Source organism: Barbatula barbatula (assembly GCF_947034865.1).
Source record: "Barbatula barbatula genome assembly, chromosome: 14".
NCBI lineage: Eukaryota > Metazoa > Chordata > Actinopteri > Cypriniformes > Nemacheilidae > Barbatula > Barbatula barbatula.
Window position 1 is genome coordinate 7,941,157 of NC_136777.1, and position 13,489 is coordinate 7,954,645.

At 36.2% G+C, this 13,489-nt stretch overlaps 2 protein-coding genes across 3 annotated transcripts; one reads left to right on the plus strand and one right to left on the minus strand.

The window, feature by feature from the left end:
• The first annotated feature begins 633 nt into the window (after window positions 1–633).
• Window positions 634–9,450, plus strand: hif1an (hypoxia inducible factor 1 subunit alpha inhibitor). Its single transcript, XM_079472626.1, has 8 exons — window positions 634–1,063; window positions 2,347–2,597; window positions 4,056–4,204; window positions 4,413–4,558; window positions 5,730–5,836; window positions 6,403–6,466; window positions 6,549–6,659; window positions 6,988–9,450. The coding sequence occupies exons 1-8, from the start codon at window positions 914–916 to the stop codon at window positions 7,042–7,044; spliced, it is 1,035 nt and encodes a 344-aa protein (XP_079328752.1). The 5' UTR covers window positions 634–913; the 3' UTR covers window positions 7,045–9,450.
• Window positions 9,402–12,730, minus strand: cuedc2 (CUE domain containing 2). 2 transcript variants are annotated; one of them, XM_079472628.1, is made up of 9 exons: window positions 12,486–12,730; window positions 11,834–11,909; window positions 11,601–11,744; window positions 11,380–11,441; window positions 11,136–11,263; window positions 10,846–11,016; window positions 10,668–10,732; window positions 10,490–10,550; window positions 9,402–10,286 (listed from the first exon to the last, which is right to left on the minus strand). In XM_079472628.1, exons 2-9 carry the CDS (start codon window positions 11,905–11,907, stop codon window positions 10,140–10,142), a joined length of 852 nt encoding a protein of 283 aa, XP_079328754.1. In that variant the 5' UTR covers window positions 11,908–11,909; window positions 12,486–12,730; the 3' UTR covers window positions 9,402–10,139. The 2 variants fall into 2 exon arrangements, with proteins under 2 accessions (XP_079328754.1, XP_079328753.1); XM_079472627.1 differs by having other exon boundaries at window positions 11,834–11,990; window positions 12,486–12,721.
• Window positions 12,731–13,489: the final 759 nt, after the last annotated feature.

The window sequence follows — 13,489 nt, forward strand, 5'->3', positions numbered from 1 at the left end:
CATTTTAGATCATTTTTAAAAGTCTGCATCATTTACAATGGTTAGTAATTTGACACATATTTCCTAAAATTGTAAGCTGTGTAGGCGAGGCAGAATAAATATATATGACGAAGGTTGCAAGTGTATCAAACATGTGCAATAGTTCCATCTGCCGGTGAAGTTATTACTGACACTAACAAATCCACTCTTACGCGACACTGTGTATATTTTGGATAAATTTCCAGCGCCCTCTGGTGGTGGCCTGTATGTCACAAAGTTACAAACTCGAGAGAAGGAAAGAGGAGCTTACAGTAGCCAGTTAAAAAGCCATCTGATGGTTATCATGTAGAAATCACACTTATGTTGTAATTTAACCTCGTGTGTATCCAATGGCCTTCACGAAATACTATTTGGGGGTTTGTTTCAGAAGCAAAAACGCCATTTTACATTTGTTTTTTATATTTATATATTTTTATATTGTTCTGCAAGTAAACATTTGTTTAGCCGCTGCACGGTCTGATGTAAAACATCAATAAAAACGTTAAAATTCAAAATATTTGTTCTACATTTAAACAAATTTTACATTGACGATGTTCCAGCCGATGAAGGATACAAGTTTGATCAATCATAATCCTTTTGAATTTAAAAAGAGAGTTTAGGATAAACGTAACTCTAGACGGAAATACGATGAAGGACGCTAGAGACCCTTATCTTGAAATGTCCAACTTCCGGTGAAAACAAACCATCATTTCTTCATTCACACCCACTGTGCTCATTTCGCTAGGCACCAGGCTGACTCTGTTCGTGGTTCAGTTGGGAATGTAAAGGTGAGGGAGCACATCTCTCTCTTAAAGCTCTGCGATCTAAGATCGCTCGATTCTGTCGTAAAGGCGTAGTTTCGGCGCGAAACAATCATCTGGCGCACGCGAAAGACATGGCAGCCGTGACCGTGGCTGAAGCGGACCCGGCGGAGAGCGATCCAGGTTGGAAGGATTCGCAGCTTCGGCAGTACACTTTTCAAACAAGACAGATACCCCGACTCTCGCATATGGATCCACGCGCCGAGATGCTAATAAATAACGAGGTAAGTTGTCAGATGTATCCTGGGTTGTATTATAATGAGACAGACGGAGGAGCTGCAGTTGGACTCATCTTGTGCAAGGTGTTAGCATCACTCGCAAAAGGGATATTGACTTTCGCAAAGCCTAGCGAGGCTAACTCAAACTCAAGCAGACAATGAAAACCCCTGGTTAAACATTATATCGTAAATCAAACTTCAAAAGTTTGAAGTTTGCCTATTCATAACATCAGCTCTAAGATCTAAAGTTATTATTAGAAGCAATGGTTATTAAGTTACTGTGTTATGATGGGATGGCTTTAGTTGTAGCTGTTAAATTGGTAAACGGGCCATGGGATATGTAGAATTCAGGCAGAAATTAAACTTGTATAAATGAAAATCAATGTATTAATTAATGTATCAATGTCGGTATGAAAGCAAGGTGCAATGCATATTAATATCTTTATTGCTGAGACAATAAAACAACAAATATGTACCGGAGTTTGGGCAATGTGACACTTATTCACGTACGTTTACTTGATTATAGATAACATTTTTTAAATGTATTATAAGAGAACAGTGGCACTGTGAAAGTACACTAAACTACAAAATAAATAAAACGCAAAATTTAAAGTTAATATGCAACATCTCATATAAAAATTGCATGATCGAATGATGCTAGACTTAACTGTGGAATTGGTTTCGTGCTGTTTTGACGTGTCATGGATGTAAAAAATGCCAGCCGATTGTAAAACATATGTAAGTATTTATAAAACACGAAATGCATCGTTTAATAACGCTCCTACCAGAGGTGTAGTCTAACTACATAATGAGTAGTGCCATTTTTTTGTAAATAAAATTGTAGTTGTGACGCATGCGTGATGCTGTGGGTTATTGGTGTAGCTGCAGCGGACGGGCGCGCGCGTGTTGGAACGGTGTACGTTCTTCTAGTCACGTAGCACTTGCCATTTTTTTCATAGTGAAGCATCAGTATTATTTTATGCAAGTTGGATTTGACGCCGAGCCTTGCGTGTTCGCTACAGGGTTCAGGCAGTATTGTGCATTTCTGCTTTTGTAAATTGGTGTTTGATGTTTAATTAAAATATTCGCATTTGAAAACATGCAATAATTTAAAGGCGACTATGCTTACTGGATGATGAACTACAGATGGCCCGACCAAATATACACCAAGTTAGACATTAAGCAGTGCATTTAACACTCATTTAAGCTGGTGTTTTGAAGAGTGTTTTCTTGTTTTGTACATATGATAATGCTTTTCAAGATTTTCGGTGGTTTCTTTTCTTTTTTAGGAGCCTGTTGTGTTAACAGACACGAACTTGGTATACCCCGCTATGAATTGGGACATACCCTACTTGCAAGAGAACATTGGCAATGGGGACTTCTCTGTTTACATAGCAGAAAATCACAAATTCTTGTATTATGACGAGAAGAAAATGGTGAACTTTGAGGACTTTGTGCCCAGGTCTCGTAGAATAGAAATGAAATTTTCAGAGTTTGTGGACAAGATGCATCAAACAGAAGAGCAAGGTGGAAAAGAAAGGTATGTCATGTTTTGCAAGTATGTTGCTGTTATGAATTACGAGTCTTTCATATTTTTATTCACTTTACAAAAAAAGTGGCAAATTAATTATACTTTAACTTATATTGAGCCTGTCAAGACAAAAATGATCTTTACAGTTTTTGGTAATAAAAAAAGTCCCATTTGTGTACAGTTTTTAGATATTTTTACTGACACGAACAGTATATATGTCATGTTCTGAATAAGATACACGAAATCCAATCCAGAAAATGAAATTACTCCGCTACATGACTAAGTAGTTACTTCAGCCAACGAGTGTCCACTGTCCAGCTCACGTCTCTGACCTTTTACTATAGTAATTTGGGGTAGTTACTTAAGCCAACGGGTGTCCACTGTCCAGCCCACATCTCTGACCTTTTACTGTAGTACTTTGGTGGCTTTACCACTTATATCATCCGTCATGTTGTTTCTGGCCCTTTGACCTGAGTAAATAAAAGCAACAATAATATTCAGTTAGCTATAATCTTGTTAATTTCAGAGAGAATAGAGTGTGGGTCTAAAGCAATACATGACATTATGGCTGTTTAATGATTAATTTCATCCAGAATAAAAGTTTGTGCTCCCTAGGGTTGCCAAGTCTAATTATAAAATACGGGACAAAATTTGACCTGTGCATGACGTAATCTTTGCAAATGTCCAATAAAGCCATTCTCTTCTGGCAAACCTAGTGCTTACATAATATATGTCTGTGTACTGTTCATGTTTATTTTGTAGTTATAAACACGTACAAGTACACATACATGCATATATTTAGGAAATATTTGCATCAGTATATCATATATAAATTTAAATGATATACAAACATTAATTGATTTTTATAATTTATAATTTTCTTAAATATACACATGTATTGCACAGTACACAGACATATATTATTTAAACACAATATTTTAGTCTAGATGTGATATATCGCTTGAAAGGATACTTCAGCCAAGAAACAACATTTCCCCATGTTTTACTCACCCTCAAGGCATCCAAACTGAATATGACTTTCTTCTTGAAGATTAATGCAGCATGAGTTATAATACCACGTATTGTTTTTCTTCAAATGGGAGTGAATGGGGGGCAATTTTTTGAAGCTCTAAAAAGTACATCAATCGCACAAAAAACTGCTCGACACTGTTCCATGGTCTTAACAAAGGTGTTCTGAAGCAAATCGATGCATTTATTTAAGGGAAATATTCATATTGATAATGCTATTAACGATCGTGTCTAACTTTCATTATCCCTCAGCTGCTTGTGAGCCTGCGCAAACCTTGTTTTTCCGGCAAATGACGGATAACAGTCATATTCAGTTAGGATGCCTTGAGGATGAGTAAAACATGGGGAAATTAAGTTTCTTGGCTGTAGTATCCCTTTAACAGCCCTATTTGACATATTGATGTTGTGAATTGATTTTCTTCATTGTTTAATTTGCAGGGTGTACTTGCAGCAAACTCTGAATGATACAGTAGGCCGAAAGATTGTGGTAGATTTCCTTGGATTCAATTGGAACTGGATTAACAAACAGCAAGCTAAACGAAACTGGGGTCCACTGACCTCAAATTTGCTGCTCATCGGAATGGAAGGTATAGTTTTAATGCACTTTATTTTAGATTCTCGTTTAAAATAGTTAAAACAAATACGCAAAAGCCCAAATTTTCTTGAGTTTTGAGTACAATTTCCCTTTTGAGAATTCTCTCAAAGTTTGTTCTTACTGCCTGTCTTTGATTTTAAGCTAATAAATCAGCAGTGCAGTTACTGTCATCTAATCTTTTGTGTTTTTTTAATCAAAAGGCAACGTGACACCGGCACACTATGATGAGCAACAGAATTTCTTTGCACAAATTAAAGGATATAAGAGGTGCATCCTCTTTCCTCCTGATCAGTTCGACTGCCTCTATCCGTATCCTGTTCATCATCCATGTGACAGACAGAGTCAGGTATTATATGTTTTATAGCAGCCTAGACCAGTCGTTCTTAGAGAAGGCCGATACACAAGTATAAATAAAACAATTTATGCGTTTTGGCTGTTCGTTTACACGGAAATGGCGTTTTAGGCGACTGATAACGCAAACTTTTGAAAACGGGGTTCAAAGTGCAAGTTTTTGAAAACCACTGCATTCTCATTTCCGTGTAAACCCAGAAGTATGCAAGAATGAGAAAACGACATCGTGCTCATGCGTATTAGGTGTGGAGGTGTGATATGCGTGTGTACACCCAAACACAACAAAGAAGAAGAAGCAAATACAACAATGGCGGAATACATGGATTTTTTTGTGATGCACATTAGTTTAACGGTTCTCCAGCAAAGTGTAGATTTACTACACCAGTGCTATAACCACCAGCGGAGACTGATTATTTATCTACAGCTAAATCTTAACACTCATTCACGGCAATGAAGGCGTTTTTGACGAGCTTCGATGGAAGGAAAACTTTTGAATGTCCACATTGTTCGGCATCTTTTGCATGTGCAGTGTGATTTTCTTCATTGATTTTTTATATTTTTGATTTAAAAAATTGTTTAATATTTTTTATATCTTTTGCATGTGCAGTGTAAGATTAGCAAAAATGTAAATCATGTTGCAAGCATAAAATAAAGATTTGCATAGACTAGAAAATTCTATAAATGTGTAAATTGGGCAGAAATATTTATTTTCAAAGTGATTTAGCTGTGCTTTGGCCACGCTGGTCAGAGTGCGCAACATAATCTTATTTATATGGAATTTATTGATTACCAAAAAGTGAAGATACTCTGTGTCTTGGACTGTGAGTGCTGTCAAAGGATCATAGGGAATGTGCAACATGTCCAACATGTTCTTAGGTTTTTGTATCCTGAAAAATTTGAGAACCACTGGTCTATTTTTTGTAAGTCATATGTTTTTAGACTTAGATCTTAAAGTCCCTGTGAACCAGAAGTTTCGACCGATATTGATCGTCATTTCAGGGCAGAAGTGCATTTTCAGATTTTATGAGGGTACATGAATTTTAAAAAGAAAGTGACCCGCATTGATAAGCTATTAACTATAAACGCTGCAATATTTCATGAAGAAAAATAATTTAAATTTTTTATTTCACTGTGACTTTAATAATTTTGAGCATTTTTTGCTATAGGTTGATTTTGAAAATCCTGATTATGACAAGTTTCCTAATTTCAAAAATTCCATTGGATATGAGGCAGTTGTGGGACCAGGTGATGTTCTTTACATCCCAATGTATTGGTAAGAGTTGCTTGTTTAATATTCTTAGATCACAAAGTTAACAAGCTTTTACTACTATACATGCAAATATAACGCTAAGCCATATATAGGTGAAGTTGTAGTTTACTTTTACAGAATTCTTTAAACGTATATAATTGGGAAGTATTTGATACAGTGTTAAATATCATTCAAATAGTACTGAAGTGACCCAGCCGGTGTTGGACACTTTTCAGTAGAGTGCTTTATTTATTAGGCCTCTGCCTCAATGTCTATATGGACTGCTGACTTGGGTTTAAGCCTGTGAGAATGACTCAGCCATGGCTGTTTCCTCTTCCAACTCATTGCTTCTCCTACACACTGAGGGGCAAAATGATGCCAACCAGCTGTGTAATTCTACACTACAGTCCATAATATTTCCCAATGCCTGTCTGAGAGCGCCCTCCTGTTGTAAGGCCCTTTTATTTAGATTAGAGTGCTTGTTTCAGCTACATTTTCAAGTGATTGTGCTATAGGGTTTTATTAATAGTCATTTTTAGATGTTTAAATATCATTAAAGCGTCACAAGATAAGTGTTTTTACTCTTCAAGGTGGCATCACATAGAGTCCCTGTTAAATGGAGGAGTAACAGTCACAGTAAACTTCTGGTACAAGGTATGCTTTTTCATCTCAATCACACTTTGTGAGTCTGTGTGCGTTGAGAATCTTCAACTAATACTGCACAAAATATTTCCAGGGTGCTCCGACTCCAAAGAGGATAGAGTACCCGTTGAAAGCTCATCAGAAGGTGGCCATTATGAGGAACATAGAGAAGATGTTGGGAGAGGCCTTGGGGGACCCGCATGAGGTACAGAGAAATGGAACAGTCAATCAAGTTCTTTTCCTTTTTTAGTCACTAGATATGAATAATGCATTAAGGAATTCCCTGTGTATTTTGACCTTGACAATAACCTAATTTCAAGTATATTTGTGGCTAACCTGCTTTAAACCCGAGTTAAATTGTGTGTGCCTATATTTGACTGTCACTAAAGCAAAAACGACTTTTTTCATCTTCTGACTATTTTTTTCTATAGTATTCCCTAATTCGACATTTTCAGTTTTTCAACATTTGTTATTGAGATTGAACCAGAATAATGGCAGTACATTTTATGTTGATTATTCAGTTTTTTCGACAGGTTGGTCCATTGCTGAACATGATGATCAAGGGAAGATATGATCATGGGCTGAGTTAATGGCCTGACCTGAACCTCTTTTGTCTGCTGCTAGAATGGTCTGTTTATATGTATGTGTGGATACGAGTATATGCTTGTGTGTGTGTGTATATTCGGACTGTTGAAATGCCAGTGCATGGCATTATTTTGGCAGTTATAATGACAGTCTGCCTTTTATTTACTGGGCCCGTTATCATTTAGTTTTTTTGGTGTAAGGAGATTACCACTAGTGAGACGTCTTTATTTGATCTCTCCTTTATAAGATCCCTTATCCATTTGTGTGAAGCATTACATACTAATAGTCTAATGCATTAGCAGAACCTGTAAAGCACTTTTGACACCACCCAGAGCGCCTGTTGTCAGTTTTTGTCCCATGTTGGGAAGAAGAAGGTGCCATATAACATGATTAAACTTTTATGGTTCTGAGTCGGCGAGATGAAATTGGCAGAGTACCTCGAGCATATCCACCAAGGAGGTTCATTTACAACTTGAAACCTGCAGTCGTTCCATTGAACAGTTTTGAACCGTCAATGCTGTCTTTTTTTTTAAACAGTAATGACGGTGGTTGCCTTTCTCTTAATGTTTCTGTTAGGGCAGAGGTAGTGCAGAATGCAACGGACAGCCAAACTATGTTTTTAAAACCGAAGGAATTTTCTGCTCCTTTCGTACCTGACTCACTGTATTAAATTTTGCATTTGTAAATGCATTTGTGATGATTTATGATGACTTCATTTTTGTTTCAGTTTCTTGGTTTTCATGTACATGGTACCATTTCAGTCAGGATTTTAATTCAGAACAAACCTCATTTGCCAACTGTCTGTATCAAATGTTACTTGTAATTACATTTATTTTGATTTGAACTTGTAAAAATCTGATTTTATTAAAAATGTTTGTCTTTTTAGGACAGAATTTATGTGTGCTGTAAAGCTGAAAGTTTTATGACTTATGTTCAGGGAAACAAAACAAGAAACACGCTGGTATTTGACATACATTGTGCCAAAATTGTCCTCCGTATATGTTGTGATCGCAACTGTGTTAGTCTTATTGGCTTTAGGATCAGTTGAGGTCAGTTAAACTGCCTTTACATTGTTTGTAACATCTTCGCATTTGAGTTTTGCTCATCATTGTAGCCATCTACCAAGTCATATTACTGGAGAAACTAAGGTGAAATAAATAAACCATAGCGCAGGACATTCTGGGAATAATTGTGTTGTTGCGTATAGGCACCTGAAATCCTTATAAACATTGAATAATGATGCAAAATTTTGTGATACAAAGAAATAATCTGATTGGGATAAAAAAGGAATTATTTTTGTCTTTAAAGAATTACAGCATGAGAAATGTAATGGAGCTTACTGGTGTAAAATGTTAAGAAAACAAACCGATTGTTTTGAAAACTTTCTGCATGATCTCTGTACTTATCTGCACTGATTTCTGGGTGGCCTTTGAGTTACAATTGTTCTGAAAGAATCTGCTTTTAGTCCTTAAAGTAAAAAGTCAAACTTTTGTGTCTTCAAATGTTTAGGCTGATATATTTCAGAATATTCCTTAAAGGGATTGTTAACCCAAAAATTAAAATGCTTTTATTTACTTATCCTCCATTTGTTCCAAACCTGTAAACATGTCTTTGTTCTGTTCATCTTGGATCATTGACTACCATAGTAGGAAAAATTACAATGGTAGTGTAAGGGTGTCCCAGAACTCTTTCCTTTCCTAAATTCTTTAAAATATCTATAATATACATGTAAAGAGACACTGATTTGGTAGCCTATGTTAGTCGCGGAAATGTCAGTTGCTTTCTCTGTGTTCATCATAATAAAGATTTTTATACAGATTTGGAATAACTTGAGGGTGAGTAAACGATTACAGAATCCATTTTTAGGTTTAGAAAATTATTTTGTAAAACTTTTAATGTTTGAAGAGACAAAATGAGCAGAGACAGTGTTCTTAAAACATTTAAACTTTATTAGTTAGTTTTAGAAACACGAATCGGTCCTTCAAAAATAATATGAATATATTTGAATTTATTCACTGCACATTAGTTTCAGGGTCATGGTGGTACTGGAAGTGACTGGTAATGTTGACAGCTGAAACTGAGTCTCTATGCAAAACACAAATTTGTCAACAAGTTATCAGAGATCACCAAGCACAAACTATCAGTATAAAATACCAGTGTTTGGATATGAGACTACAGCTGTTTGTTAACACAAACCACCTCTAGTTCTAAAACTATACATACTATAGCCAGCCGAGTACACGGTACATAAAAACGAAATTAAATATGCTGTTTGATCTATGCACATTTGTCCAGTGTTGTTTATGAACTTCACTAGAAACTCACTGTCACACAGACCCTGCTATTCAATAATCTCGGTAGGAACATATATGGAGTGTTTTATTTCTGCATATGAAAATAAACATAGGATGAAAAATATAATCAATGATGTATGTCTGTTTTCCTGCTACTGGAAATGTGCTAAATTGGTTGATTTTAGAACAGAACAACCACTTAGCTTCATGTTTCACTGACTGTAATAATACTTTTCCAAACAAGGTTTGATTTTTATGAAAACAGTCAAATATAAATACTCCAGTGTTCTTAAGGGATAGTTCACCCAAAAATGTAAATCCTTCATCTCATTCTAAACCATTATGACTTTCTTCTGCACATCACAAAAATATATTTTGAAGAACTGCTGTTTACATTAGCCCTCATGGACTTTCATTGTATGGACACAAAAACACCGAAACATTCCTGCAAATATCTTCTGTGTTTGACTGAAGAGTCAAATACAGGTTTTAAACAACATGGGGGTAATTAAATGATGTGATTATTTTTTGGTTGAACTGTCACTTTAAGTATATTGCAATGTTTTTAGTAAAAAAACAGTTTAGTTTTTACAGTACCTCACAAACTGCTTGAGTTATACACAATACACAGCAAAACAAATTCCAATCCATAAAAACTCGAGCACCACTTAAATAAATGAACACTCATTTTTAACAAGGTAGGCTACAATAAAATAAAAACCAAACCATTTGTTTCCAGGCATAGGTAAAGACAAAAGGATTGAATAAAATATCATCTGAATGGTACATCAACAAGATGCTTTTCATCAATGAAAACGATATTTGCGTGCTGGTTTGAGACTGACAAACGTCTTCTTCATATCTTCAGTTTCTTCTTTCTTGACTAGATGGAAGCGTTCCCCCTTTGTGGTAACCACTTGACTTCCGTGATAGCGCACCAATTTCTTAGGGGCCTGCAGATAAAAAAAGCAGACAGAGGAAAAATTAGTAAATATAAATATTTATACCCACCTGACCTAATATATTTGATCGAGGATTAGCAATGGAAATCGTTTATTTCTTCACGATTGCATGGCCAACAAAGATTAACCTATTTAAAATCATATAGATTAAAACTAAATAAAAACTGCTTAGGAAAATTAAACAAAAGACTCACATCCTTTGGAGTGACTGGTCTGTGCACTTTTTTATCTTCTTCACTGTCAACCAGCATGTACCTGTATGTGTTCAAAAACATAGAAAAAATATTTTGTGATTTATTTTACAATTGTGATGTCTGAAATATGTTTGTGAAACAGTGTAAAAGGACTAAAGGCAGTTTTAATTAAGCTCACTTTTCTAAAATGCTTGCTTTAAGTTTCTGATCAACTTCAGCAGATACAGCCTTCCCTTGGTTTCCCTAAAAATGTAACATTAAAAAGGCATTTAAACACAAACTTCAACATATCCTCCTCATATTGTAACAGGTCTGTAAAAAGTCTCTTCGATTATAACTTTTTTATGTGAACTCACGTCGAGAGAGGGAGGACACTTGAGCAGCACATCTCCCTCAATTATAAGGCGAACAGCTTCTTCCATATCTCCTTTAGCAATGGACAACGCACTTCTGGCCTCAGTCACACTACATTTGGGAAACATCTCAAGAAGATGCTGCTCCTGGTTATCCCAAACAGATTTAGTCACCTGAAAACATCCCCAAACAGACACCAATTTGTATAAGTTTGATCTCCAAGTATGATTCAGTGAAATCCATGACAGTTTAATATGAATGTCTTGATACGGACATTGTGCTCACAAAGTACCTCTGTAGCTGTGGCTCCCTCTGCTTGTGATGTGAGGCCGTGGGTCTTTTCTCTTGAGTGTTCCTGGATAATATCCGATCTTTCTGACAAAGGAAATGTGTTCTCTTCTGTTTTCACCTCCTCGGATTCTTAATGTAAAATGCAAAAAAAAAACACATCACAATTCTGTAAACCAATCCCATCACAATGTTTCCATGACAATATCTAAAAAGACACAGTTCTTGTTATGAGAGGTAAGAATTACCTGCATCCCGTGCCGAAGCCAACTTTGATGCCAGATTAAACATCATCTCGCAAACTTTAACACTGAAAGCAAGAGTGGCTCAACAATGAGCGAAAGGTACTTTTTCAAAACACTACAAAGATTCTCCATGTACAGAATTATTGTAATTATAACACACTGTTAGTTGTGTTATTTGAGCAGGGTTAAACTGTGATACAACACAGAAACAACAGGTGGGCTACCTGTCAATATCAGAAAAACCAGGAATGTAGGCTTCCAGCATTTCAACAAACATCTCCACATCAAAGTTTTCCTCCACGCTTTCTTGGGATCCCAAATCTTCTAGCACCCCAGTGATGTACGATAAAATCACATCATCTAGAGAACTTTTGATAGACAAAAAGAGAACTTAATTTAAAGATTTGCACAGAACATTCAAACTTTATTTAAACACGGTGAATTGACACGCCCTTACCTGAGGTCTGCTTGAGGTATATAGGACTGAATGAACTCGTAAAGTGCATCTTGAATAATTTTCTGGATGTCCATGTCTTAGCAGAAAACAGTCCAAAAAGACAGAAGGGGAACAATGAACCAAACGACAACTTGTTTAGGAGCCCATTTCAGTTTTGCTACGAAGCAGAAATCCAAGGTGACGCATTAAGCATGTAAACAACTAAAAATAAACAATTTAGAAGATGAATTGTACAAATTCTGCAAAAGTAACTAATTCATAATATTTGCAGGCAGAGGCCGCTTGAAATATTACAAACATCGTCTGAAAAAGTCTTTAATGCACTTCATTGTATGCAAAATCAGCACTGAATTGATGCGCATTTAGTTCATCTTTTTTTACACACGTGTGCGAAAACAACAAATACTTAAATCGCTTGGGTTCGTGATCTTCAAAACTGGTTCAGCTAACAGGCTTTGTGAACGCCACTAAATATAAAACCTCATGATTATTATAAAGAAAACGTTCGACAAAACATGCATTTATCTACTGTTAAATAAACGTATCTGACACCGATGTGACGGGTTGTTTACTGTTGCTTAGTGGGCTAGCTGATGGCGGCTAACTACTAGCATCCATAACCTGCGCACAGGCCTTAAGGTGATCGTCATACCTTTCAGATGAAACCGCAAGCCTGCAAGGAAACAAACAGAAAGCCGAGGGCTAAAATATACGTCTTAAACTAGTAAGATGGCAACAAATCTTAAAATGTTTATCTAATTCATTAACCCTGCGCGCGGTGGCAGAGGTTTAAAACCAGTGACGTCATATCCGCATTAATGTAAACACACCCTCGTGTCATTGTTGTGATTGCCATGACAGTTCTTCACAAACACGATGTTCGTGCGCTTTTCGACCGTTTAGTGCCTCATATCTTAACGTTATTTCAATGAAGGTGTCAAGAGTTCAAATGACTTAGTTGCTGATGCGCAAAGTGGTGTCGTGTAACTGAAATTAAATGTGCTTTGGGATTGTTATTGTGTGACGTATGTTGCGAATGAACAGAGGCTACCATCGAACATTTATTGATAGGCAGTAGTGAGTAGGCTACTGTGAGTGGTGTTTTGTTGATCTTTTATAATGCCCCACATACATCATCATTTGTTCGACCACATACAAGGAATGAAAAGTGCTCTAGTCTAGTGGTTTCTGGTGGTTCGGTGTTATTACACAAGTGTATGCTGTCACGCCTCCTGGTTACAAATTGGTTTCATAGATGTTTAGCCCTGCATAATTAATGCTTCATCATGCCTGTGTGTTTTATCCGGCTGCACTGTTTCATTAGTTAGTGCGGGAAATACAGTACATGAGGCTGATAATGAGTAGAGGAGAAATACTTCTCATCCTGGCTGGACTCTCTTTAACCCTCTTGGGTCAGTGGCATGTGGAATTGTCTTACAAATTGAATGCATGAATGCTACCCATAGTCATTTCCTATATTTAGGTACATATAGTGTATGTTCTTTTAGACTTCATTGACAAGACGCTTAGTGGGTTGACAAAAATAAGGCTTAGCTTTATGGTTAATAGCTGTAACCTTTTATACATATGCGATATAGGTATATTGTTAATATTTGTTTATTTTTACTTCACAGAAGTATGAGGATTATATTATTA

Coding starts and splice junctions, on each gene's coding strand:
- hif1an (XM_079472626.1), top strand. CDS start 914: ATGGCAGCCGTGACCGTGGCTGAAGCGGACCCGGCGGAGAGCGATCCA. Junction 4,559..5,729: donor CATGTGACAGACAGAGTCAG/GTATTATATGTT, acceptor TTTTTGCTATAG/GTTGATTTTGAAAATCCTGA. Junction 6,660..6,987: donor CCTTGGGGGACCCGCATGAG/GTACAGAGAAAT, acceptor TTTTTTCGACAG/GTTGGTCCATTGCTGAACAT.
- cuedc2 (XM_079472628.1), bottom strand. CDS start 11,907: ATGGACATCCAGAAAATTATTCAAGATGCACTTTACGAGTTCATTCAG. Junction 10,551..10,667: donor AAAGCAAGCATTTTAGAAAA/GTGAGCTTAATT, acceptor GAACACATACAG/GTACATGCTGGTTGACAGTG. Junction 10,287..10,489: donor GACCAGTCACTCCAAAGGAT/GTGAGTCTTTTG, acceptor TTTTATCTGCAG/GCCCCTAAGAAATTGGTGCG.